This window comes from Melanotaenia boesemani, chromosome 3 (assembly GCF_017639745.1).
Source record: "Melanotaenia boesemani isolate fMelBoe1 chromosome 3, fMelBoe1.pri, whole genome shotgun sequence".
NCBI classification, from domain to species: Eukaryota; Metazoa; Chordata; class Actinopteri; order Atheriniformes; family Melanotaeniidae; genus Melanotaenia; species Melanotaenia boesemani.
The window spans coordinates 31344612-31370244 of NC_055684.1; the positions used below are offsets into that span (position 1 = coordinate 31344612).

Sequence of the window (25633 nt, forward strand, 5' to 3'; positions counted from 1 at the left end):
TTGAGCATGAGTCATTTAGAATATAATATAACAATCTGTGCCAGGTGGTGGCTCTTTTTAAAAGACATATCTTTCATGTCTGTGTAGTATATCCACTGTCTCTGGGTCAGCTGGCAAACGACACCACAGGTCACATACATCAAACGGTAAGTCCCTGTATGTCATGAGTAATAGGATAATATACGGAAACTGCTGTGGATTTTACACCTAAGATACGGGATGAAGGAAAGAAAATCACCAGGTTTGACTTCATAGAAAAGCAGTCCTTCAGTTATTTTGGCAGGATTCAGTGGGTTATATGTGGCATCATTACCAAAACTCTAACTCTGATGGAAACCAAGTGAATATGCTCTTATCATGGGTCAGGATCAGGATTATTTCACGGTTGTACCTCTAACACATTAGTGTCACCCTACGTTAAGACTATGGATTTAAAAATATACTTTACATTTATCATCATCACATGCCTTTTAAATGTTTGCTGTTCAGAAATACATCTCAGTGTTCCACATAAAGGTAATTCCACATGCCCAGACAACCATTTTGTTTTGTTTTACACTTTGGTTATCCATCTCTGCCAGTCTGACCCAGCATCCTAGTGTACAAAGAACAGCATTGTGGGGGGTTACACAGCAGGCCGAAGCAGCTGCGCTGGACAGTGGCTGACTTCACTGGCAATGGCCAACTCACCAACAAAGGCCACTGTGAAGGCCCATGCACACGAGTGAATATACAAACAACCCTCATGCATCTTTCAAGCAAATGTCCCTGCACAAAGAGCACATTTAGCACAGCAATAAAACTGCATATTACAAAGTAACAGTAACAGACACAAATCTATAACATTAGTTTTTACCTTTAACATGATTTATTTGTGGACAGCTGTTTGATTAGAACTACAATGTCAGCACCCAATATTAACTCTGCAAGCTTAGCTCAAACATGAGCTAAACATGAGTTTAAAGGGCTATTTGCAGGAGTAGGATTGGACAAAAAAAATAGAGACAGTCATCATCTTAATCAAGGAACAAACAAGTTGCCAGTGCCATGGAACAGTGTTGCCCGCTGGAGTGTTTATATTTGTTAAATAAGGAATGAGCTAAAGTTGGAGAACTTTTGCTACTGACAAATCATTGTTGCTTCTGGTACACTAGACATATCTTTTAACCTTAACAGAGCCCATATTTTGAAATACAACCCCTCTGACAGACCATATTTTCAACAAATAACCTTCAGTAAATTCTAACAGAGCTAAACAACTGAGTTTTTACTTTCAGTGACACTGTGAAAAGCAATAATTTAGTCAAATTTGTATTTTTTCTTCATCTGAATGTGATGAAAGAAAGAAGGTACTTAATATCTTTTCTGTTCAGAAACTGTTGATGATGGACAGTAAAATGCTTTAATAATTCTATAAAATCTCAGGCAAATTACCAATAACAATACAATTAAAGCCCCAGATCAATACGCAATACAGACAAGCGAGTGATCTCTATCGTGTCACATTTGACAGCAGCATGTTTGGGGGTATTTTTCTATCTTTAATTAAGAGCATAATTGTTTGCTTTGAGAGCAAGATTTCTGGTTTTCACGGCAGTGGGCGGCCATGTTTTTGTGCCTGGGGAACAGTTGGGAGGGGTTAAGGGCCTTGCTGTGGTTCACCTCTGTTGGCACACCAGGGACTTGAACCCGAGTTCTCCAGACCCAAGGCCACCACTGTAGCGACAAGGTAACCCTGCACCTCTACAATATTTGGAAAACAAATAGTGGTGAAAGATTAAATAATATTTGGTGTATCTAAATTTTTACCTTATTTGTGCAAATAAAGTGAAAAGAAGCTCACATTATACAGCAGTAGCACATTTTCCAGACAACTGTATTGAGTTTTACTACTTTGCTGAGGAGATGCTCAGCTTAGTTTGACAGTCAGCAGCATTATGAGCTTATTCTCGGTGTGTCATCAGAAATACACAGATACATAATTTATTTTTTCTGATCATAGTCTGATCAGTTTATACAATCTATACATTAATGTATGAAATCTGTGTGTAAGAAAATGTATGATTATTCGCTGTTTGGACAGCTGCCACTCTGAGGTGAATCTCTAATCATGCCAATCATCCGAAAGACAGGATATGTGTACAGCTTAAGTGTCTGGAAGTGTCGTTGCAACGCAGGAATTAAGGAAGGAAAGAAGGAAGGAAAAAAAAAGTGACAGCTGTGATGAGGTGCTTGGGGTGGCCAATAGGGTGGCCACCCCACCCTACCACCATTGAGGAGGAGGTTGGCCCACAGATGAGACCGGGTGAGGGGAGCAGGTAGTGAAAAACAGCAGGTTTCTCCATTGCTCTGGGCGAGCCTCTAATGATTTCCAGACCTGCTCTCATACAGTCTCATATGTCCCTACTGCAGTTACAGCTCTCTATCCTAACCTCCACTCTGCTCTGGTCAGCCCCTCAAAAACACACACGTACACACACTCAAAAATCTCCTCCACCCACGCAGTCCTCTGTCTGCTTAGAAAACTACAAGCATTTTAGTCCCAGAGGCTGACCAGAAGACACTGCTGCTTTCATCTCCTCCACAGGGATTCAGCCTCAAAGTGTCTCAATTCTAATGAAGACTTTGAAGAAACGGCTGTCTTTTTTTCATACTTTATGTTGGGTTTTGTGTCATGACTGCATCATTTGTGTCTCTCAATGCAACAGGAAATCACATCAATCAAGAAAAGGCAAACTTGGTAAATCTCCTAATTGGGCTTGACAGAAGTGTTCACTGGCAGAATGGCCTCTATAAAAACGTGCCATTATTTTATTCTAGTTATGGGAGAATAAATTCAATAATCACCTATGTTAGTATGTCAGATGATAACTGTTCTTAGAATATTTATTGTTGGGGAGAATTTCCCTAACATATTTTTGATTTTCCTTACATTTAGTTAGATCATTTATTTTTAACATGTAAAAGCAACCAAATAAGCATACATTGATGGACAGACATAAATAATAATAAAAATAAAATTATTTAAAAAAGCAACCATAACTGCAACTGCATATTCTATTTACGGATCAGAAAAGGAGTGGGAGGAAGTAAAAACACCCCTTTTTAATTAATTAATAATTAATAATATTTTAACACTTAGCTTCTCATTGATATAATAATAATAACAATAATAATAATAGTCATAATAAAAATAATAGTAATAATAATTAAATAAATTAATTAATTAATAAATAAATAAATGAATTAATTAAATAATAAAAAAAAATAATAATAATAATGCCATTATTATTCTTAATACTGTTATAACTAACACACTCACACATAACTGAAGATAACTTCATTTCTGTACCTTGTAAAAATAATTTCTTTATACTTTTTTTAACCTGGTTTGTACTTGGACATTCCCTGAGCGTTCTCTCCAAACTACTCCACAATTTAAACCCACAAACTGAAACACAGAAAGTTTTCCTGAAGTGTTCTGAAATTATATTTACCCCTTAAGATATAACCCCCTTCCCTTCCTGTGAATAATTTTATTTTTCCACAATATCTTAGAATTTTATGAGTCTTGATTGTAAGAATAATATGTTCGTATGAGCACTACGTCCAGCCCTGTGAATGATCTGAATTGCTTTCTTTTGCAAAATGAGTACTGGATGTATTGTGCTTATGTAGTTATTACCCCAGACGTCTGCACAGTAAATGCGATATGGATGAACAGTATAGTATGCAGAGTTATTTATGATTCGGTGCTTCAATTCAGAATTCAGGATCAAACACTTAAGTAGCATGTTAGCATAACATTAAAAAAAAAAAAAACATATCATGGCAGGTTTCAGATCAATATCACAGGGTTGTAACAATACCTTGATCTACATCAATACATTGCTTTATTGATTAATTACATTTATTTTCTCAGTTTTCTTTTGCATTATTAGAAAGTTTTATAGTTCAAAATATAGAATGTTGTACAATCTAATATTTGTTAAAATGGTAGATTGTTTCTCATTTAAATGTCTGAGTTCAGGAATAGTTATATATTTTGATTTGTTAGCTGCTTTTGTGATTTAATATAAATATAAGTGATCATGTTAATCAGCATGTGATATCCTGTCTGATTGATCACTGGCTCCTGAGTCGACAAATTATGGCAGAACTTGAAATACCAGTAAACACTTTATTGTTCCATTAAATCCATATAAAATTTTATCATGTTTACACATCTAATAAGCACCAGAACTCAACAGTTTTAATTATTTAAAATCTGACCCACCTTCTCTATAACTGGCTGTTGCTTTATAAATAATTCCACCAGGTCTCACAGATTTGGAATTTTTTATAGATTTTATAGATTTAACTTTCACCAGAAAATAAATTAATATATATATATATATATATATATATATTAAAAAAAAGGAAACTGGGCATGGAATATTTAATTCATGTTCAGGCAAGGTTCATTCTGCTTTGCACTTTAGACGCAACAGGAAACAATATATTTGACTTATTTTTGAGAGACTTACAAACATCCGGTTCCTCATCAGAGCCATCTGGGCAGTCCTTCTCACGATCGCAGCGCCAGCCCTTAGAGATGCACGTCACCCCATCTTTACACACAAACTGCTTTGGACTGCAACTCCTTGGGGCTGAAAAGAGACAAAGAAAAGAGAAAATGAAAAGATTTCTGACAAAACAGCAGCTCCTTTTGTGTCAGTGATCTTTATTCCTGAGATCTCATTAGCAAGCACTGTCTGTTGTGTTCAGAGTCAATAGTGGCCTTCACTGGCTCTAATTAGGATCTGGAAAGTTGCTACTTGATGGAGAGCATAGTGAAAGGATACAGACAAAAAAAACAAAAAACAAAACACACACTCATACAAGCCTGGAAAAGCTTAGCATAAACTTGCTGCACCTAAATAACCAGGTCAGCTTTCCTAGACTGAAGGCAGTGATGCAGCATGTCTGGAGAATTATCAAAGAACACCCTATTCAGTGAACGGCCCCACTATCAGACATTTTCCCCTCAATCCAGCCTTCTAGGATGAGGAAGAAATGCCTGGTCTGGCCACAGCCAAATGGCAGAGCAAATCCAAAGCCACACTAAGTCAAGGCCTCTAAGAGCAGCATGTCAACACTTTAAAAACACTCATGAACACACAAGCAACAAAGCTGAGTCACCCAGCGGCATTCAGAAGAGCCGCTTGGTAAGTGGTCACTTGTCTTGACATATCTGTCAAAAATTTACCCAACACCATGAATTAAGCCTTTCTACTATTTCTAAAAGTACCAAATGTTGGGCCAGCAGCTTGTCAAAATGTTGATCTTTGTAAAAGGCAGATAGAAATTTGCTTCGATTGTCAATTGTGATAAATGCACAATTTGTTATGTTTAGTTTTAGACATCATTCTGTTGAATGCTGAACAACGTAGCACCAAGTCTACAAGGTCTAGTCACAGACTGTGTATAAACAATAAATATAATCTAAATATATCTACTGTGAAAGTGCAATTTAACTGACACACACTTGGCCTTAGTTTAAAACTCAAGTCATTATAGTCATTTCAGCATCTTTAGCCAAGTTCACTCTTTCTAATTAATAATTCAATAACAGATTTTAGCCTTCAGAGATTTTGTTTAAAGGACTGGGTGACATCCATGGGAGCCTATAGGGAATGACTGACAAGCTCAATAAATGAGAAATAAGGTTCACTTACAGGTAAACTCTTGTCTCACACTAAATGTTTTGATTCTTAAATGTTATTTAGTCATCATTTATAGCCATTATTGACCTTTTGTTGCATCTCTTCTGTCAGTACAGGAGCCAAATGAGAAAATCAAATGAGCAGAGAAGGTACTCAGACCTTAATAAAGGTGTATTTAAGTTTGAAGTAGCTCCAAATTACATCCCAGTCTAAGCACTGACACTGTGGCCACTTCACTTCTCCAATGGCAGCATACTATTTGAAAGCAAACGCCTATACCCGAATGGTGCTACAATTCAGTCAATATGTGCTAGCAAAGTTAGGCGGCATAACAAGGTTGTCTATTGTCTTTTGTAACAGCACAGAGAGCTGGTTAGCTAAGAAAACTTTGAAGAGAACTCTCCTTTTTTGCCTGATGCTAACAGGTCAACACTGTTATATCTCGGGTATAACAGCCATACGTTTGGCCGAAATAAGGCCCTAATGTATGTTTTTGTTTGGCCCAAATTTGGTCTTGACTTATGACGTTGACTAAATGTGAGTATGGCTGCCAAAACTCTGCCACATGATCACCTCATGTGGCCCACAAGGAAATTGCCATAATCTATGTCCAGACAAGCTTCCTGTATTAGGATCACTTCTGGCCTACAAAATATTTGCCGTAATCCACGTCTAGGCCAACAAATGGCATCTGGACCACATGTGGTCCACAGGTGACTTGCTATAAATCAAGCCAGGCTGACAGGTGACATCTGGTCCACTTTTGGCCCACACAACACTTGCCAGTGCCGTAACTGAGCCATAACTGCCAAAAGTAAAAGTCTTTGCTGTGTCATCGAGTTAAAATATCAAAGCATTGATACAAGACATAAGGGGTGAATCATAGAATGTTTGTTTATTCATTCAAAGCAAAACATTTTACCAGCTGACATTTGAAGAGAGCAGCAGGCAACCAAAGTATAACTAGAAGTCACTTATGGTCATGGACAGTTAAGTGTTTGGATACTCATCGCATGGATGATAATGAACTGGTGCTTTTCATCTTAGCCCAAATTTTTCTGTCCCTCATGTCAGAAGAACTGTTTCTTAAACACGCTCTCCCTTCATTATGTTGTATCTCAGTGGTTCGAGGTTATTCTTCCTCAATTGATGCACCAACCTCGGTCGTCTGGCACAACTAAACATTTAATGCTATTTTACACAAAGCACATTTAAGACAAGTGCTCCTGTCTCTTTTTTTATAAGTAGAATTTTTGCTTTTATTTCAGCCATTTGTGGTCACTGAGTAAGGGTTCTAAGTAGAAATGAGGATATTAATAGGGCTGTAACATCCAGATTATTTAGGCATACAGTATGATGTATTATGCAGGACAGCATGGGGATAGGAGAGGTTTGGATGATGGGATGAAGCAGGATAAACGGGATGACTGTATTTACATGTACAGCTAGCTTCCAACTCTTGCAGTGAAGAAAATCTTGAAATGGGGCTCAACCTAAATACCATGAATCCAACCTGACATGTGGCTGCACACATTTACACACTCCTCACTTATCCACCTCACTGTACTGCTGAGAACAGTGTGCATATATGTGTGAGTAGAAGGTCGTCTTTTTCTCTTCCTAATTCACAAGGTCCTGAATTATTCATGAAATACAACCAGACTCGTGTTGAAGCGTTTCCACTTTGCTTCTCATCTTTTTCCTTTAATGTTTGTTTGATTGTTTGGGGATATAAAAACCATCCACAGCAGCTATAAAGGTGTGGTGTCTGTTGTTTATTTGAGGCTGACACGCGCTAACTCAACCTGCTGTTAACTCCACTTCCAATAACAGCTGAGGGAGGAGTTCACGCCATTCTCAGACTCAGCCACAAGCTGCTGCTGACAGGATCCTAGCAGGGAGCAGAGGAAGTAGGTCAAGAGGTTATTTAGCTGGAGGTGAGGCCTCGCTGCAAAAGGTAGGGGGAAGCAAAGGATGGCTAGTTTTCAGGCAGCGATCTGAATCACTATGGTCAGTCTCCTCTGGCCAATCAGAACTTGACTTTTAAACTGTGTGAAATATAGTGATGCAAAAACAAACAAAATAAAAAAAATCTTCTTGGCCTTTTTTCATTTTAAGTCCCAGGTCAATGTAGACAACGTATGGTAAGGTAAAAGATTACAAATTAGAGAACGCCACCTCAGAGGGGGGAGGGCTCTCATAGCCAGAAACAGACCTGAAGATCTGAGAAAAACATCGCGCTGGGTAGGAATATTGAGATGAGATGGAGGAATGTCACACATGCTATCAATAAGCCGCTTGTGTTTTTACCAAAGCAGACGCAGGGTGCAAACGATTTGAGTCATCGCCATTTGGACCAGATTACAAATCCATTGCCCTCTGCACCCAGTGGTTGTCTGCTAGATCTCCAGGATGAGCTCAGTCTGTTTGGGAGGAAGAATCCTCTCCTAAGGCAAACACAAGCCTCAGCCCCTCCAACCGCTGGACCATTTCCTCCAACACCCACAGAGGAGCTATAAATAAGTTGGAGGCTTGCCCTCTGAGATCAACCGGGCACTACAAAGCTCAAGCAGACACTGAGCCTACTGCCTCATCACACACCACTTAGGAGTTTTTGAGGGGAACAGAAGTCTGTAACAGTGCTGAAGGAGTTCAGCAGGATGCCACTTCAGAGTTCGTATCACACCCAAAGCCATCTTCAAACTGGGCAATGACAATTCAAGTGACCATGAGACAAAAATATCCAGCTTTGGAGATCTAACTGTGAGTTCGTAATAAATTTGGATCAGAAACCAGACTTGCACCACAGTAATCCTGCAAGTATAACAACACCAAGAGTTAACAGCTATTCTAGCAGCTATGTAAGGATGAACTCCAGTGGTACTGTGATGTTACCAAGAGCCACTTGCTGGATCAAGCTAACATATAGACGTTAATTAGTTTTATCACCATCTTAACATAGCATGTTATCCTTATAACATCTGTGAATAGATGCTAACCAAAGTAAAACTAGATTAAAAAATGTGAATAACTAACATTTCAGATGCCATCCAGAAAAAAACATTTACCAGGGTCATTCAAAGCTAAAATGGAGGGAGGTAAATTTGCACTGTATACCACTGAGCAATTGTTGAGATATTTTAGTCTGCATCAAAGTAATGAAGTGATCAACTTGCCCCCCAAAACACCTCAAATAACCAATATGTCAATAGCAATACAGCAGTGTTTAACTTCATGACCAAATCTATGACGATAACGCTAATGAACTCATCAAAATTGCATTGTAGGACTTGCAGTCATCAGTGTGTATTCAGGAAAGAAAACTCATTTAAATATGATAATTCTGTTTATTTAATTCAGCTTTTATCATCCAAATGAATTAAATTAATTTTCCAAAATCACTCAAGTAATTCCAATGAGGCATTTTTGTTCTGACTGCAACAGACCTCGCAGCTAAGGTTTAAATTTCAATATTAGCAGAAAACATCCCAGTTTGTCATATATGACTGTTTTGTTTGTCTGAGAGCATCTTTTAGGGCTGATAATGTGACTGAGGTAGCAAAATCATAGAAAATCATAAATGAAACCTGGCTTTTGATAAATCTGGGATTTTTTCTTTTTTTTTTTTAATACTTTTTGTTTATAAAATCACACCATGATGGAAAATGATACCCTCATTGTCTACCCTGAACTGAAGCTAATGGCCATCCTCTGAGCTGATTTGTGATTCTCCTGTCAAAAAAAGGCAGTGTGTGATGCTGTGAGAGTGACACCCCCCACATAGACCACTGCTCTCTTGCCTTATTAATGAATCTTTGAACAGCACTTATAATGTTCCCTCCTCCAACCACCATCGGGCATTATGACAGACTGGGAAGGAGGCATAGTCCCCACAATGAGTAAAGACAGTTTATCCATCAAATCTCATCCCATAACCCTGGGATCTACCTGGCTCAGTGAAGTGACAGTCAGGCTTACTCCTGGCTTTTGTGAGTTAAAGTCACTTCCACAAAACCCATAGCTTACACCAAATCCTAATTTTTAACCTTAGCCTGACCACTTGGCACTACAATTCTTTCTCCATTCCTGCAGGTAGGGTAGGGTAGGGTTTTTTTTTTTTAGGGAGATCAAAAAGTATCAGTATTCTAGCCATCCAAATGGTTATCCAAAGCCTTGATTTAAGAGATATATGAGCACTAATCTTTGATTCCTGAAAGCAAAGGGGACCTCATTTGTGCAAAAACAGAAGGGTAAGGCCAAGGGAGGAATTTAGTTTAGTTTGGACCTAAGAGGAAAAGAGGATGAGAAATACAGTACAACCCAGCCACAGAAATGTGATTTGTGCTTGCATCATGCTTTTAAATGACAGCAGCTGCTTTCCTTACACATAAACAAACTGAACCTGCTCAGAATGCAGCTGCTCTGATTTCAGCTGTAGAATCAGCTGCTGGTGCTAATTCATCCAAAACTACAGTGTATTATAAGCTGGCAGGTAGCATTAAAGCACGATGTGGGAGTGTTGGCTAAAGCCAATGCATAGTAAAGTTATTTAAAACACTAGCAGAAACAAATGACAGTTCTAATGGGAAAAAAGACTTAGTTTAGTCTACAGAAGATAGCATATACTCGCTCAAGTACAACACTTCACTTTCTCAAGGGGAGATGGATGGTGCTGTGATCCTAAGCTTTGTTTGTTTGTTTGTTTGGGTTTTTTTTGCTGGTAGACATGATAAAGCTCCACATTGCTTTTAAATATTTACAAAAGTAAGGAAGCAGGATTTAAAACTTGAACAGTGAAAATATAACAACATATTCACTTTGACACTGAATCACAGCTGAGTTTTAGCATAAAATAATAATGCGTCAGTTATGCTTCAGGGGGATAAACGATAAACAACAAAACATTTCTCAGCAAAATATGTCTAATGCGAAAAACATCATTTATAATTTTTTTTCTCAGAAAAAATCTTGCTCATCTATGGTCAGTGACCAGAATAACTGGTCAGACAGAGTAAACTGGAAATTTAAAAAAAAATGTCGGAAGAGTTTGGTCTGTTTTTCTGTGGCCTGCCACCTCTTCATCCACCTCCGCAGCTGAGGCACGAATGCTTCAGGATTTTGTAATAGAAGAGTGAAAGAAAAGAAGGAGAATGAGGAGGAGGAAGAGGGAGGGGAATGAAGGGGAAAAAACATTCTCCCACTTTTCGCAACTTTTCGTGTTACAAAACAGAGAAAAACAGGCCCCAGCTGCGCCTCTTAAATAAAATCTTTCCGACAGGGCATGCAGCTGCTGTTAAAGTCTGACTGTAGTGAGCAGATAGCAACAGAAGAGAACAAAAATTCAGACAGCAATTAAATCCAGACTAAATAAAAAAATACACCTGTTTAAATGGATTTCACTTACACGATGATGTCAACATTTTTATAAATATTTATACCAGTTTATGTTTTGTTTCACCTTTTAGATGGATTTTAGATTCAGTTTTTTGCTGTCTTTTTTATGTTTTGTACTCCTATTGGAGAGGAAGTCTATTTTCCCGTGTATTATGCATGCATTTCAGACTAAAGAGAAATAGCATCGAGAATGTGCTGCCAAGTTAAATTGTGCTTCATCATGCAGGACTGCACAGCCCTGCCTGCAACTGTTTGCTTTTTACAGTTCACATCTGAACAAAAAGGTCAAAACCTATTAGACAAAGCACAGTAATCAAATGTGAACCTAATTAAGAGCTCTTTGGATGTCTGGCTGAGATTTCACCCATGTCTCAAGTTCAGAGTGGCAATTAGCCATGTCAGCTATTTGTACTAGACTCTACGTTTGAGCTCTGAGGGAGGAGGCCACAGCCTCCTTCTTCTGTCTGAAAGACTGAATTCAGCAGCGAAAAGGGGGACGATGCATAAACACAGAAGATGTGATCCACGATTATCAACTTAGTCAGTTTAGACAAATCCCTCCGCTGTACCGCCACCAGCGCACACACTGCATGCAGCAGCAGAAAGAGAAAATGACAATTAAGCCTTCTTAGTATGCTGCTGGGGGAACCATATTAAAGGAGATTATGTGAAATTCTTTGGTGCCTTTTCATAAGACCAGTACAAATTTCAAGTCTCAGAGTGATGCTGGAGCTCCAAGTGTCATGGTTGCTTTCACTAGAAATTTCTTTCTGTATCCATGTGAATAAGAAGCAACTTTGACACTATATTTATTAGCTAATAGCTCCACAGGATGGCGGGAGAGCTGCCCCTTGCAGTGATTTTGCACCGATTAAAGCTTGGAAAGGGCATTCGGAAAGTAACAAGCACATCCAAATTATTTAAGTTTTATTTCTGTGTTAAAGTAATAGCATGATATTTGGAGAAATGTTTAAATCACTGCCAAAAAATACTGGAATTAGAGCAAATTTATAAAGACTAGTAATCTCCTGAGTAGCATCTCTGCTAAACCGTTAAAGGTGCTGTTAGGTGGTTTTCTTCCCATTAAAAAAAAATCCACACAAACCACCATTGTCAGTGTAATGCCAATCAATGTCCAACTATTCCTTTAAAAGATTTTAATAAGCGTCATAGCCAGCTCAACAAACACAGTCACCAAATTCAAATTATATAAATAAAGAATTATCCAGGGATGTTTACGAAACCTATTCCATTTAGTTATGGTGTGTGTAGGCTAATAATAGAGGAGCAAATAACCACCCATTCTCTTCCCAGAAGCACACAATGCGCACATAATAGCACAGACCACACTGCCTACACACATTTGAGTGTAGTAAAACCTCCACACAAAATGTGAGGATGGGCTGCATAAAATTGGTATTTTGTCCAGTATTCACAATTATGTTCATAACAATGTATTAGATGTGAAGTTCAGACTATTTGTCAAGCATTAAGACATAAATTTCTCTTCTACCTGTGTTTGCTCAGGGTGACGGCAGAAATCATTTCATGTGAGGAGATTTCTGCCATAGAATAAACAGTAAATGCCTGTATGGGGGATTACTGTTGTTGTCAAGGTTAAAGCTTGTGATATGGATTAAAAGTTTGGAAATACACCAAAATCCTAGTTACATGAAAGAAGATAATTAATTAAAGCCTGTAACATTTCACCAGGGTGGAGCTGTGGGGACTCACATTACAGATGTCTAATTGCTTCATCAGGAAGAACTGATGATAAGAATGTGGTCTGTTTGTTTAGTTCAAGAAATAAATTCACAAACAGAAAGTCTGCTCAGCTACACATTTATCCCAGGAAAAATATCCTCTAAGAAAAGCCTCTATGGATGTGAATGAATGTGCTGGTAGCCTGATGCCACAAATAGCCTGTGGTGGAATAACCAAGAGACTTCGCTTGAAACTGAATGAAACACTGTCTCCAGGTTCAAACTGACACTCAGACATCTGCAACAGGTGAGTAATAGAATTTATCAACTAAATTGATAAACTGAAAACAAAATTGATTTTATCTCATACAACAATCAGTAATCTATCACCCAGGCTCCATCATGCATTACATGACTAGCAAAGTACTCTGAAAATGGGCAAATCTGGATCAAACATTCATGCAGGAGTTAGCCGCACAAGCACTGCTTTCAGCTCGACAGAGAGTTAAACCCACTTCTGCTCTCAGTGTGAATAGTTCAATATAAATAATCCACTCTCATTTTACTTTGGCCTAATTTAATAAATAAAATGCATAACAAAGACAGGCAAAAAAAGTTACTAAAAACAATCAAAATTGAGAGAATCTGGCTTTAAGCAGTCTTGTGTGAATGAGGTGGTGTCACGTTTTTGATCATGAGAATTAGGCCATTATTTATTGAATGGTGAATCATGGCTGAAAAGGAGCTCATTTTCCTAACTCAAGCACACAACCAATGGGGGACTATTTCATGGGACTTAAATTTGTCCATAATGTAGTTACATCATTTATCTTTTGAATTAGGGAGGCAGTTTGACCTCTTAATCAGATCTGAGAGTTTCTGGAGTTTTTGGATTAAATGGTGATTTCTCTACCTGTGTGTTTTATATTAAAGGAAGATTTATGGATTCAAATAAAGAGGTAATTTGCACATAAAAATCAATTTAAAGTCTTCTCAGTGTTTTAGGTGTTTGCTGCACCTTTATGTTAATACTGTTTCACATGATTAGATGAATGTGGGAGTGGTGATTTTTTATAATCAGCCCACACAGATTTAGCACCTGACTCTGCTGATCTCCTCACTTCTACTTGATTTTTATACCGTTACTCAGCTCATTGTCTTGGTTTTTCAGCTAGCAGCTGTATTTGGGTCACCCTCCCAGCTCTTTTTCTAAAGCTCCAAGAACTTTCACTCTAATTCCTATCCAGCAACAAACTGCAGATAAACAGAGTTACCCATTGGTTGCTGAAAACAAGGGAGCATATCTCAGCTGCATATTTGCTTTATGAGCTGATAAACAGTTGAACATAAGCTTAAAAGAGATGGATGTAGACTCAAGATTTGCCAAGAGGCAAGAAATAAAAATCTTTTTTCTTGACAGCTAAAGGTTTTAACACACTGCAACTACCTGACGGCTATAGTCCTACATGTACTTTAAGAAACACATCATTACAGAAACTGTCATTCAATCGCAGGTTTTACTGTAAATCCCACCAAACTCAATTATTAATCATTGACTATTTTGTGTGAAGTAAACAATTAAGTTAACTGCTACTTCATGCAAAGGCTTTGTAGGGATCCATTTGTAAATTACTTGTAATCTCTGCAATGTAGAAATAGGTCTCTCTGTACATTTAACCCAGTTTTATAGTGTTAAACGATTAACATTAAACCTTTAGTCATTATGCAAGAAGGATTTCTGTCACTTATCTCAAGAGTGCTAATAACAGCACGATGAGACCGATTTTCCTGGCAATATACACGGCCTGGCCAAAAAGAAAAGTCACCACTATTAAAAAAAAGGTCACACACTCTAATATTTCATTGGACCGCTTTTAGCTTTGATTACGGCAGCATGCACTGAGACATTGTTTAACCTTCTGCAATGTCACAAGATTTATTTTGTGGCAAAATCCATGTGTGAAAATTATATTTCATGCTCCCTGAACCACTCTTTCACTATGTGAGCGTGATGAATCCTGGCATTATCATCTTGGAATATTCACTCGCCATCAGGGAAGAAATAATCCATTGATGGAAAAACCTGGTCATTCAGTGTATTCAATTCAGCTGACCTCATTCTTAGGGTACATAATGTAGCTGAACCTAGACCTGACCAACTGCTGCAAACCCAGATCACAGACTGTACAGTAGGCTCTAGGTAAGCTGGCTGCATTACTTCATCTGCTTCTCATCTTACCCTGATGCTCCCACCACTCTGGAACACGACAAATCTGGACTCATCAGACCACATGACCTTCTTCCATTGCTCCAGAGTCCATTCTTTATGCTCCTTCGCAAAATGAAGCCCTTTTCTTTGGTTAGCCTCAATGATTAGTGGTTTTCTTATGGCTACATAGCTGTTCAATCCTATTCCACTGAGTTCCCTTCCTATTGTTAAACATAGCCCTGAGTTCTACTGTTGTTTTTCTTCAACATTTAAGTGATTGCCGATCACAATCATTTTTTCCGACCACATTTTTTCCTGGAAGATGATGATTCTCCACTATCCTTCCAATTTTTAATAATGCGTTGGGCAGTTCTTAAGCCAGTTTTAGTAATTTCTGAAATCGTTTTTTCTGCTTGATGCCAATGATTTAGCCCTTCTTACACAGACTACCATCTTTTCCATGACCACAGGATATCTTTCCACATAGTTGTTTAAGAAATGAGAAGCTGCTCATTTCATTAGTTGAAGCTAAATAACTTGTTGCCATCTGAAAGATAATCACCCATGCAGTAATTATCCAATAGGAGGCTTGTCCCTGCTAGCTTACTTAAATCAAGGTTGCAATTTTTTTGGTCAGGCAGTGTATGACAGCTTTACGTTTTTTTAAGCTTTATTCTTTAAAAGTTACTGGTTTATAGTGAACATACTTAAGCTGTGTTTTTAGGATACCCCAAGCTGGTGTATGCTCACATTCTTTCAGAGGGTCTTCCATGACTGCAAGTCTGTGCACTTTCCTCAATCCTTAAATAGCTCCTTCTATATACTATCTTAATCTGAGGGTCATCAGCCTTAAGTGGGTCACAGGGTAGTTGTGAGAAATTTGCCAACATCTAAACAGGACACCTTGGCTAAGCCCATCTAACCACACTTCATTTCAAAACACAATTCAACATTTAAACAAAGGGGAAATAAACACAAGCTTCAGTTAAAGGCTGAAATTCATGTGTAAAAACTCCTCAGAATTTGAGCTAAATCGCACTTCTGTGCCAAACTGAGACTTCATGAGGGTAACTGGGGATGTAGGAGCTCCTTGGAGAATTACATAGCTTCAATGGCCTATTTCTCTTATTACATTTGGACTGCAGATCAAAACACTAGTGATGTAACAGGCAGCTGATTGGTAGAGAAGTCAAAATCACATTCAATTCCAGTTGCATATGGGCTCAATAAGTAAAAACATGTTACTTTTCATGTTGATTAATTTTCTTTAGTTCAACCTTGAGGTACATAACATATTACCAGTGCTTACAAGTTTTGTTTCTTGTTTTTGACAGGTGTGAGTGCTGCAATCATGTCATTGATAGAGCAGCATACTGATTTTGTCAGAATAAATCACAGCAAAGTTATGGTTCTCCACATGCTGGGAAAGAAACCAGAAAAGCCCCAATAAATATAGTTTCACAAACTATGACTGCAGCACAAACATAAAATACAGGGGACCCTTCAGCATCCTACACCTTAATGGGCTCAAGAACATAGATAACTTTGTGTAAAGACTTAGGCCCTGATCTATTAACGCTTTGCGTGTACTAAAACAGGTGCAGACGGCTTTGCTCCGCTAAAATCGGCCCAAGCTTATCTATCAAAGCCGCAAACATGGAACTGCGTCAGTTATCCTGGCAAAACTGCGCCGCTCTCCACTTTGCGTTTCTGAAGCTACTGCATATGCATTATGGGCGTTCCGGCCAGAAAGTGCACATTAGTGGGAGGAGACTATGCAAATAAATCTGGTTTGCGCAGCAGTGGGATTCATGTAGCCCGCAAATAGTTTGCGGTGTTTATGTTTGCTCTAAAAATAGCGTTTCTGAAAAGCAGGTGCTAATTGGCACAACAGTATACGCGCAATGGCTGCAGTAATAATTTTAAGGAGGAGGCACAGACACCATGAAAGGCGACTAAGATAATGCATTTTTTTCTATTATATTAATATATTTAGAATGCCAGAGAAGAGGATTGTGGAGACGATCCAGCGTTGCAATATTAGAATTGCTGGATAAGTTTAAAGACTTTATCATGCCTGTCTTTTATTATTATTATTATTATTATTATTATTATTATTATTATTTCTTTATAGCTTTTAAACCTTTATTATTTCTTATTTGTTCCTTGCATGTTTTTATATGTACAATACCTTGGTTCCTAAAGGTTGTTGTTAGTGTGCCTTATAAATAAATTGAACTTGAATATGAAACTATATTGCAGCATTTCTGGTGACATTTAGATTTTTTTCCTCGACTTCCGCAATATTTTTATTTGTCTCCTTTATTTGTCTCAAGTTCTATCGGATAAAAGTTAATTTTGCGTTTGCGGTTTCCTTGCTCTCCAGAACCTTACATGACAGAGCAAACAGCGCCGCTAAATCCTCATTTAAATACTGCTGTTTGCTCCGCAAATGATAACAGGAGCAGTCTTAATAGATCAGGCGCTAATCGTAGAAACATAACCAGAGCAAAACTGCGCAGCAAATGTTAAATAGCGCAGCAGTTTTGCCCTCGTCATAACTCAGCCCCTTACAGTATGTTGGACAGTCATAGTGACGCCTCTAGTTCAGTTTTAAATCTGGAGTTCTGCTTTTAGCTGCATGCCATGTAGATGTTTCCCGAAACAAAACTGACCATACAAACATAACATCTTTTTAGCCTATTATCTACTTATTATCAGAAATTATTTATTTTTTTCTCAGTGTAAAGTTCCCTCAGATGACTATTTTTAATGAACAGGCATTATAGAATGAAAAGACCAAAACCAGAAAACCAGACTTTAAAAAATACATGTAAACGTGTTGGTCCATCTGAATTATAATAAATTATTTGTTTAAAAAAGGCCAAACGCATATGACTTTGGACAGTGCAGTTCACAGATCAACATGGCAGCAATGTGGTGTCAGCTAACTTCTTTGTCAGTTGTGTGGGTCTGTGATATAATGGGTCAACCGGACAAAGAAGATGCATACAAATATGCTGAACGGGGGAATATCCCCAACTATTAATGGCTTCAGACATTCTTTGGTCAGTAGCTTCACTACCCTCTCATGAGTGTTAACTGAGACAAGGGATGTGGTCCAATTAACTAGGCAGGTCAAATTCTAATCATAGCTAGACTCAACTGTAAATGGCAATGTTGAATAATCAAAATATACAGACTTAAGGCTGGGATACACTTGCTGTGAACGCGAGTGTACACATCAACATTCTGTTTGTGTATAAACTTGCTGCTAGGGCTGGGCAGATCGATCCAAATATCGATTATCGATGCCAAGGCTAGTATCGGTATCAATCAATACCTGTGGGATGAGATCGATATTTTTATTCTAAAGTGCTTTGAGTGCAAAAAGCCATAGAATGTGAATGAGAGCCAACCAATAGTAAGTTTTACTTTTTTAAAACATTCTGCAGTGTTGAGTTAATTTTCCCAAAAAACTGTTTGTGAAAAAAGGGAATAACAGAATTATTTTATTATTTTGTTACATTGCTGATGTTGTTTTCTATTGTTTATAAATACAAAAAAGCTTCAATCTAATTCTTTTGCTTCTGCGATTTATAAAAGATGTTACATTTGACAGTAATCTTTATCCTGTGTTTGATTATGATAATAATAATAATAATGATAGATAGATAAAGGTAAACTCAGTAAATGATTGTTAAATTTTAAGCAAAAAGTATCTGTATCTATATTGGCTATACTTGCCCTGGATTTACTTTGAGTATCGAATCAATACCAAAATTTGCAGTATCGCCCCACTTGCTGCAAACGACAAAAATACGGCACAGCTGAAACACTCACAGTTAGGGGGAGTACACAGCACTTGGACTTTGAAATACTGAAAAGGTCAATCTACCAGTCACACTGTATTTCCGGGGCATCAACCTTTAAAACGCTTCCAATCTGTTACCAATTGTTAAGGTATGAGGTTTGTCACTGTGCAACGGGAAGGAAATTTTTTTCAGATGCTGGCAGTTGTGGACAAGGTCCGAGAGACGGTTTTCAAAACTTTTCGCCACTGTGTTTACATCGGACCTGTTGTGTTCATGCTCTTGTTCAAATTAGCGCCTCTAGCGTTCAAGTCAAGTGCAACCTGCGCACATGACACGTTACCTCAGATCAATGCAAGCGGCCTACGTGCCAAACAAATGCTAGGAACGCGTGGCAGCCATGATATGTACACAAGACATGTCACTAAGAGCAAGTATTTCACAGCCCTAAAGCAGAAACGATTTTTGATACAGGTGCAATGGGCCAGTGAACAGAGCATAATCTGTTAAGGGCGAGAATTAAAGAATCTTGTGATTCTCCACTTCCAGGGTAAAAGTCTTGCTATTCATGATAAAAAATAAAAATAAAAAAACCCACTGAGACACCATGACCAATTAATGACATAATGTTCACATGGTTCAGCAAGTGCAACTCTGGACAAGGCTTTTATTTTGAAAATTACCAGAAGCTTTTACACTGCTCTTGTGTCTGATTTTCTGTCTGCCCCTATCTGAACTGAGGGGCTGCAATGGGTAGAGTGGTCGTCCTGTAACCCAAGGGTTGCCAGTTCGATCCCGGCCCATGTCGAGGTGTCCCTAAGTAAGACACCAAACCGCTATTTGTGATTAGTGTATGTGAATGGGTGAATGTGATGTATAATGAAAAGCGTTTTGGAAAAAAGCCATTTATGAACTGCTGAGTTTGATGCGCTCTGGACGCATGCTCCGTCAAAAATAGACTCGGCGTAGATGTTTAGCGGAGAGCCGCAACAAGGCACTTCTGGGATGCTTCTGGCACCATGGCGCGCCCAGTGTGAATAAAACCATTGACTAAAATAGCACGGAGGCCACAGTCCAGCCATTAACCGGCACGCGGGTTAGTCTTTAAATGTTTTACATGTATATAATCTTTTAATATTTTTTGTCTTTTAATTTGTTCATGTATATCTTAATTTTTTTTACTTGCTTTTAGTGTATTTAAGTCTTTTATTTTCTTTGTCTTTTAATTCTTTTAGTCTTTCAAATTTCTTGTAGTGTATTCTATCTTTCTAATTCATTTTATTGCATCTCAATTTTTCATCTCTTTTAGTGCATTTAATCTCCTAATTGCCATTAGTGTATTTCAGTCTTTTAATTTTAGTGTATTTTATTTTTTAAATTTCTTTCAGTCTTTCAGACATTAGTTCAGACAGTAGGTTAGTCTTTTGCTTTTTAGTGTATTCACTTCTTCAAGACATGTTCTATACAGCATTTTAGTAACCATGTGTTTTTAATAAGGTACTATATAAATAACGTGGGCTGGATTGCTATATTTGCCTCACATTATTACTTCCCCACACAAAGTTAGGGGAGTGGGAGTTACAACCCATAGTGTCACACACATGTTACTTTTTAGGTTGTGTGCAATGTTTAGAAATAAATCAAATAATTAAGCACAAATCCAGACATGAATTAGTTTTCTTAACATAGTCTTGACACAGGGTTGATAATATTGGGGGATGGTAATGTTTTGATCCTCGAGTCGGTGCCAATTGAACACAGATAAACAATAAAAAGGAAAAAGAATTAATCTGGTGCTCAGCTTAGACAAAGACAGAAGGAAGGAAGAAGAGGAAAAATGGAGAAACGATGAAGATATGAAAACATATTATCTATCAGTATTATGCATGTAATCAAACAGCCTATCGTGATTTAGTATGTTTTTAGCCTCTTGCTACGCTGATAGTTATACCTTATTGTATTCAATTTTTTAGTCTTTCCAAACTAAAATCTAGCTGAATTTGAAGTATCATGTCATTTGATTAATTTCACTCTAATAGCTTTGTGTTAGCAACACTAAGAGTGAAGTTTGTCCAAGCAACTTTTTGTCCTGTACTCAAAAAAAGGGGAATTTTCAGTGCTATGCATGGGTTTAAAAATAACATCTCACTGATATTTTGTGAGCTGTCTAATGTGATTAAGTGCAACTGAACATGCATATTGTTTATTATATTATAAATATTTACTGTATACATATTGTATTTTTATATACATTCAAGGGCACGGAAAACCACCATCTGCCAGAATGATGCCATAGCCACACCTGTCTCCACTGCTGTCTGATGACCATTTGGTTAAAGATTTACTAGGCTCTGCCTCTCCTCTGTAGGACCATTCATGTGTGTTTGTGCACACACATGCACATATGTACATGTGTATACATTTTATAAACCAGAACCGCAACGGTGACGTAGTATATATAATTATAGAAGTTGACACTGTCTGAAAGTAAGTTAGTAGAAGCCAAACTTCCTCAGTGGTTTTACATTTTTAGACCAGTTAGCTGTGGTCATCTTATATCTACTGTCAGTGGGGGAAAACTGTAAGCTAAGACTTGTTCTAAGGTCACAAACTGTGTCTCCAAGTTTTTCCTATGACCAGTAATTATCCTCACAAATCTTTTTGTTTGAACAAATATTCGTAGCTTGAAATAGCAGTAAAAGCAATAAAACTGCTAATTTACTGAGTACAGGACTTACTCAGCCAGAAAAAAAAGTGTCTTCCTGGATTACCTGCTATGTACACAGACAAGAAAGTGCTGATGTTGTGAAAGGTCTTGTCTGGTTTTCATGCTAAACTAAGCTATGCTAAAATACTGAACATACAGATCCATAAGCTGTGTGCTCTCTGTAGGGCAAGATTGTGACAAAAGCATTCCAAAACACCAAACTACTCATTTAAAGCTCAAAATAGATTTTTTTTTCATGAAATACATAAGGGCTCAGTCTAGTGTTGAGTTTTACTGTGAACAGAACAAATTACACCTCAAGGACACAAACAAGTTGTATTGTTGATCACAGGGTCTCTCCCCTGTTTCATGCCAGCTGAAATACAGTCTCATAACAGAACAGGACTTCATTGCTAATGTTAGGCTACACGAAGCATCAGTATAATTACTCCTGTGACTGAGTTTTACTTAACCTCCAAGTTGTTTTTCTTCAGAATAAGTTGCTTGGTTAAGATGTTGTGTTATTTAAGGTAATTGAGCACAAACCAGTGAACAAATTACAGTCACATATTTAGAGCAGATTCAAATCAACTTCATTAACTGTTGCACTTCTAAATGCTGCAGTGAGGTAAGAGGACAGCAACAAGTATCTTCCTACTGCTCTTAGAAGTCAGTAAACAGAGAAGTGGCAAACTTTTGGCTCTGTGGACATCACTGTGATGTCAGAGTCCCCCCCTTCCCCCCTAACAGCAGAATGCATTCACCAAATGTTGCAGCACAGGGGGTAAAATACCAGGAGTGTTAATTGAGGAAGGAGCCTGTACTTCCTCATCTTAAGAAGATTAAGATTTAAATTATTCAAGTTAAAAACATCTAATAAATTTCTGCCTTTTTGCTTTTTTTTTTTTTTTTTTTTAAAGGCTTTTGGGGGAAACTGTAACATTTGTAAGGGGCCACTGATCTCTTTTTGCAATGACATCACTTTCACAGAGTGAAGTGATGTGAATTATTTCATTAGGGCTTTTCGCACTGGGTGCCCAATTAGCAGAATTCTCTGAACAAGCTGAGATTGTTCATCAAGTTCTCTTCAGGGTAACAAAGAAAAGTTTAGACCCAATTAAACTTTAGGGGTAGTTGGAAACCCAAGTCCTTTATGCTGCCTTCAGCACATGGAAACCAAACGAAAAACCTTAATAGAGCTCTGAAAAATGAAAGAAGAACTTTTACTTGCAACATATGCTGTTCAAAGAGTCCTGAAAATAAGAAGCAATTAAAGAGAAAATGCCATTTTGCTCTGCTTAAAAGTGAGAAATGCAGTGTTATATCCTATAAAATATGTAACTTGCTAGTCAAGATAAGCTGTGATGAATGATTGATCATTGATTATTCGTTCGTTCACTTGTTTCAAGCCCAATAAGCTTCAAGTGTTTGTTACAATTACAGGCTACATCACATGTCTCCCATTCAGTCTAACGGAAAAACACACATTTTACAAGCTTCATCAACGGTAAGCATATCTCAGTATGCACCCCTACATCCCAGTGGGTTGGCAAACTCCTCTGTTATACTGCACAAGGCTGACTCATCAAATCAATGCAATACGGCTCATAGGGAGAAAGATTTCACTAAAACAATAACTGTGAATCGTAGCAGAAACTGTTTGTTTTAAGGCTGGATTTCTCAGCTGTTGCTTCAGGCTGATGAGGAGGGAGAAACTGCATTGCAGGCTATACAAGTCGGTCTTGAAGGTGGTAATTTGTGTGGATTTTGCTCCCTAACAACCTCACAGCATGGGATTGCAGAGTGAACTGAGATGACTTCAAAAGGCATAGGGAAGCATTTTTGGCTTGATGATGAATCTCACAAACAGGCAGCGAGTGGTTGAAAATCCTGCCAAATTTACTAAAATAATCAAGTCTGTCTTCACCGACTCCTCTTTGGTAACAATCTTTCCCTGTCTTACCAAACAAAGGAATGTGCAAGTGGAACTGTGAAGCTTAATAGCTTCCATAAGTTGTTCCACTTTGTGAAGGTTGTGTTTACAAGGTGGTGAAGGAGGGGGGGTCACTACCTGCCTACAGATCACAGTAAGACTGTTGGCATGCAGGATGTCCAAGCTGGCAACACAATCACAGCGTCTCGTTATAATGCATGCCTGTTGCTTGTAGCACATCTACACTTATGGATGAAGTAAACAGAGTAGTGATGATGGAGTAAACAAAGATGAATCTGATCCTTTAATTAAGCATTATTCGTCCACAACTTATGTTGAAAGTATCCCAGAGGGGATTGATTGAGGGAGCTGCTGTCATCTCATCAGCACACTAAGAAAAAAAAAAAGAAAAAACTGTTGAACAGGTTGAAGCCTGTAAACGTTTGATGCACTGAATATAAAGACTTCAATGCAATCAAATCTTAAGACATGACACGATCATGCATGTCTCTGTGTCACTAAACCAATGAAATCCGACGCGGATGCATCGACCTATCAACATAAGATTTAAGTACATAGTCGGGCCTGTTGCAATTTCATCCCCTGAATATCAATGAGAAAGCGTGAGAGCGCTTATATCAGGCGTAGGACAGGATGAAAATGTGCGATCTCTGCTGTGACACTGCAATATTCACGTGTTACACCGAGAGACAGAAACAAAAGACCGGTTTAATTGTCTCGCTTCGGCTTCATTCCCTCCACGTTGCTCCACTCCTTCGACATTCCTCCAGGGTACTGTCGAAGAAGTGTAAAGCATGCAGTCACAACATAAAATCAGTATGCATACACTAAAGGGTTGTAGTTGTTCTTCATTTAATAATTTAATCAGTTTCGCTTACCTTCAACACCCCTTGCCTGGGCGATTACTTCCAAACTGTGTAGGAATCCCAGGAAGAACAATCCTGCCACCAACACGTTGGCCGGGATGTGCAACATTGTAGCCTATTTGGAAAGAATCCTAGTCATAAATCGCCTCTTGGTCCTGTCAAGCTGGAGGTTGCAGACAGGCGACGACGTGTAACCGTGCCCGAGCGATGATGCTCCTCACTGGAAACCAGCTTTCCGTGTGCGCAATGGAGCCGCTGAGGTCTGCCGCTGTCTGCGCGCGCGGAGAGTGATTTTGGTAGAGTGTCAATGCAAAAAAATAAATAAATAAAAAAAAGCTGAGGCTTCTCCCAGCCCGGGGTTGATCAGGGGGGTCCTTGGGTGCGTGGACAGCCCTGCCACAAAAGCTAGCAGGCTGAACCAAACATCAAGCTAGTCCTAATATGCAGTCGCGATGAAGGAGGTCTGGCGCCTGTAACCAGGCAGTTGTCCGTCTTTTGTTCTCCCTGCCCTGATAAAGAAGCCACAGGGGGAAATAAAAACGTGCATCAAATGTTCATTCGTTCCCCACCACCTCTGCTGCTGCTGGCCGCAGATTGAGACTCAAGCCTCGAGCCCAGTCAGTCCGAGTGACGTCGCAACATCAGCGGCTCAGCTGGCCCTCCCCTCCCTCCTCCTCCTCCCCCCCAGCACCAGACACCCCGCTATTCACCTCCACCAAATCACACTCACATGCAAACCAACATGCTTCAGTGCTGCAGATTCTCCCCCTGCTTTCCCACTTCCAGACTACGTCTTCTTTTTAAAGACAAAAAAGAAACTTCCTAATTCACAATCATTACTCACCAGTAATATACTTTAATTGTAGAAAAAGCTGAAAATAGGCAACATATGGTTAAAAAGGCAACAAATAATTAACTTGATTTTATAGGCCTACTACATAGTTGCACCTCTTAAACTATATGTCCACAACCAAATGGGTTTGTTTACTTAAATGTAGATAACGTTTGACTCTGTTGTTCTCAGGGAGAACATTTGGTACATGTTCGACCTAAATCTTTGTCCCCTCTTTCTTTTAAAAAATTCTAAGGTGTTACATGCTTGTACTTAATTTAAACTTCCTGTTGGTGTTAACTGGCTGGCCTCAGCTCCTTTTCACCTTTGTAGTGCTTGTAGACTTCATTCAAAAGTTGCCTTTCTCGTTCCTAGAAAGACTTCCAACCAGGACTACAGCTGGTAAAGAGGTTCTTTCTCCTGCTCCACAGCTTTTGTAAGCTTGGCATAG

General features: G+C 38.5%; 1 protein-coding gene across 3 annotated transcripts in view; it reads right to left on the minus strand.

The window, feature by feature from the left end:
- Positions 1–24933, minus strand: part of LOC121636518 (low-density lipoprotein receptor-related protein 1-like) — a 97082-nt gene extending 72149 nt beyond the window's left edge. For 2 of the 3 annotated variants that reach the window (XM_041980050.1, XM_041980048.1), the window contains exons 1-2: positions 24363–24933; positions 4527–4649 (exon numbers count right to left, since the gene is read on the minus strand). In XM_041980050.1, coding sequence (XP_041835984.1) covers positions 4527–4649; positions 24363–24459 — 220 coding nt within the window. In that variant the 5' untranslated portion in view covers positions 24460–24933. The remainder of the gene's footprint in view (positions 1–4526; positions 4650–24362) is intronic. The other variant, XM_041980051.1, reaches the window with a different exon arrangement.
- Positions 24934–25633: the final 700 nt, after the last annotated feature.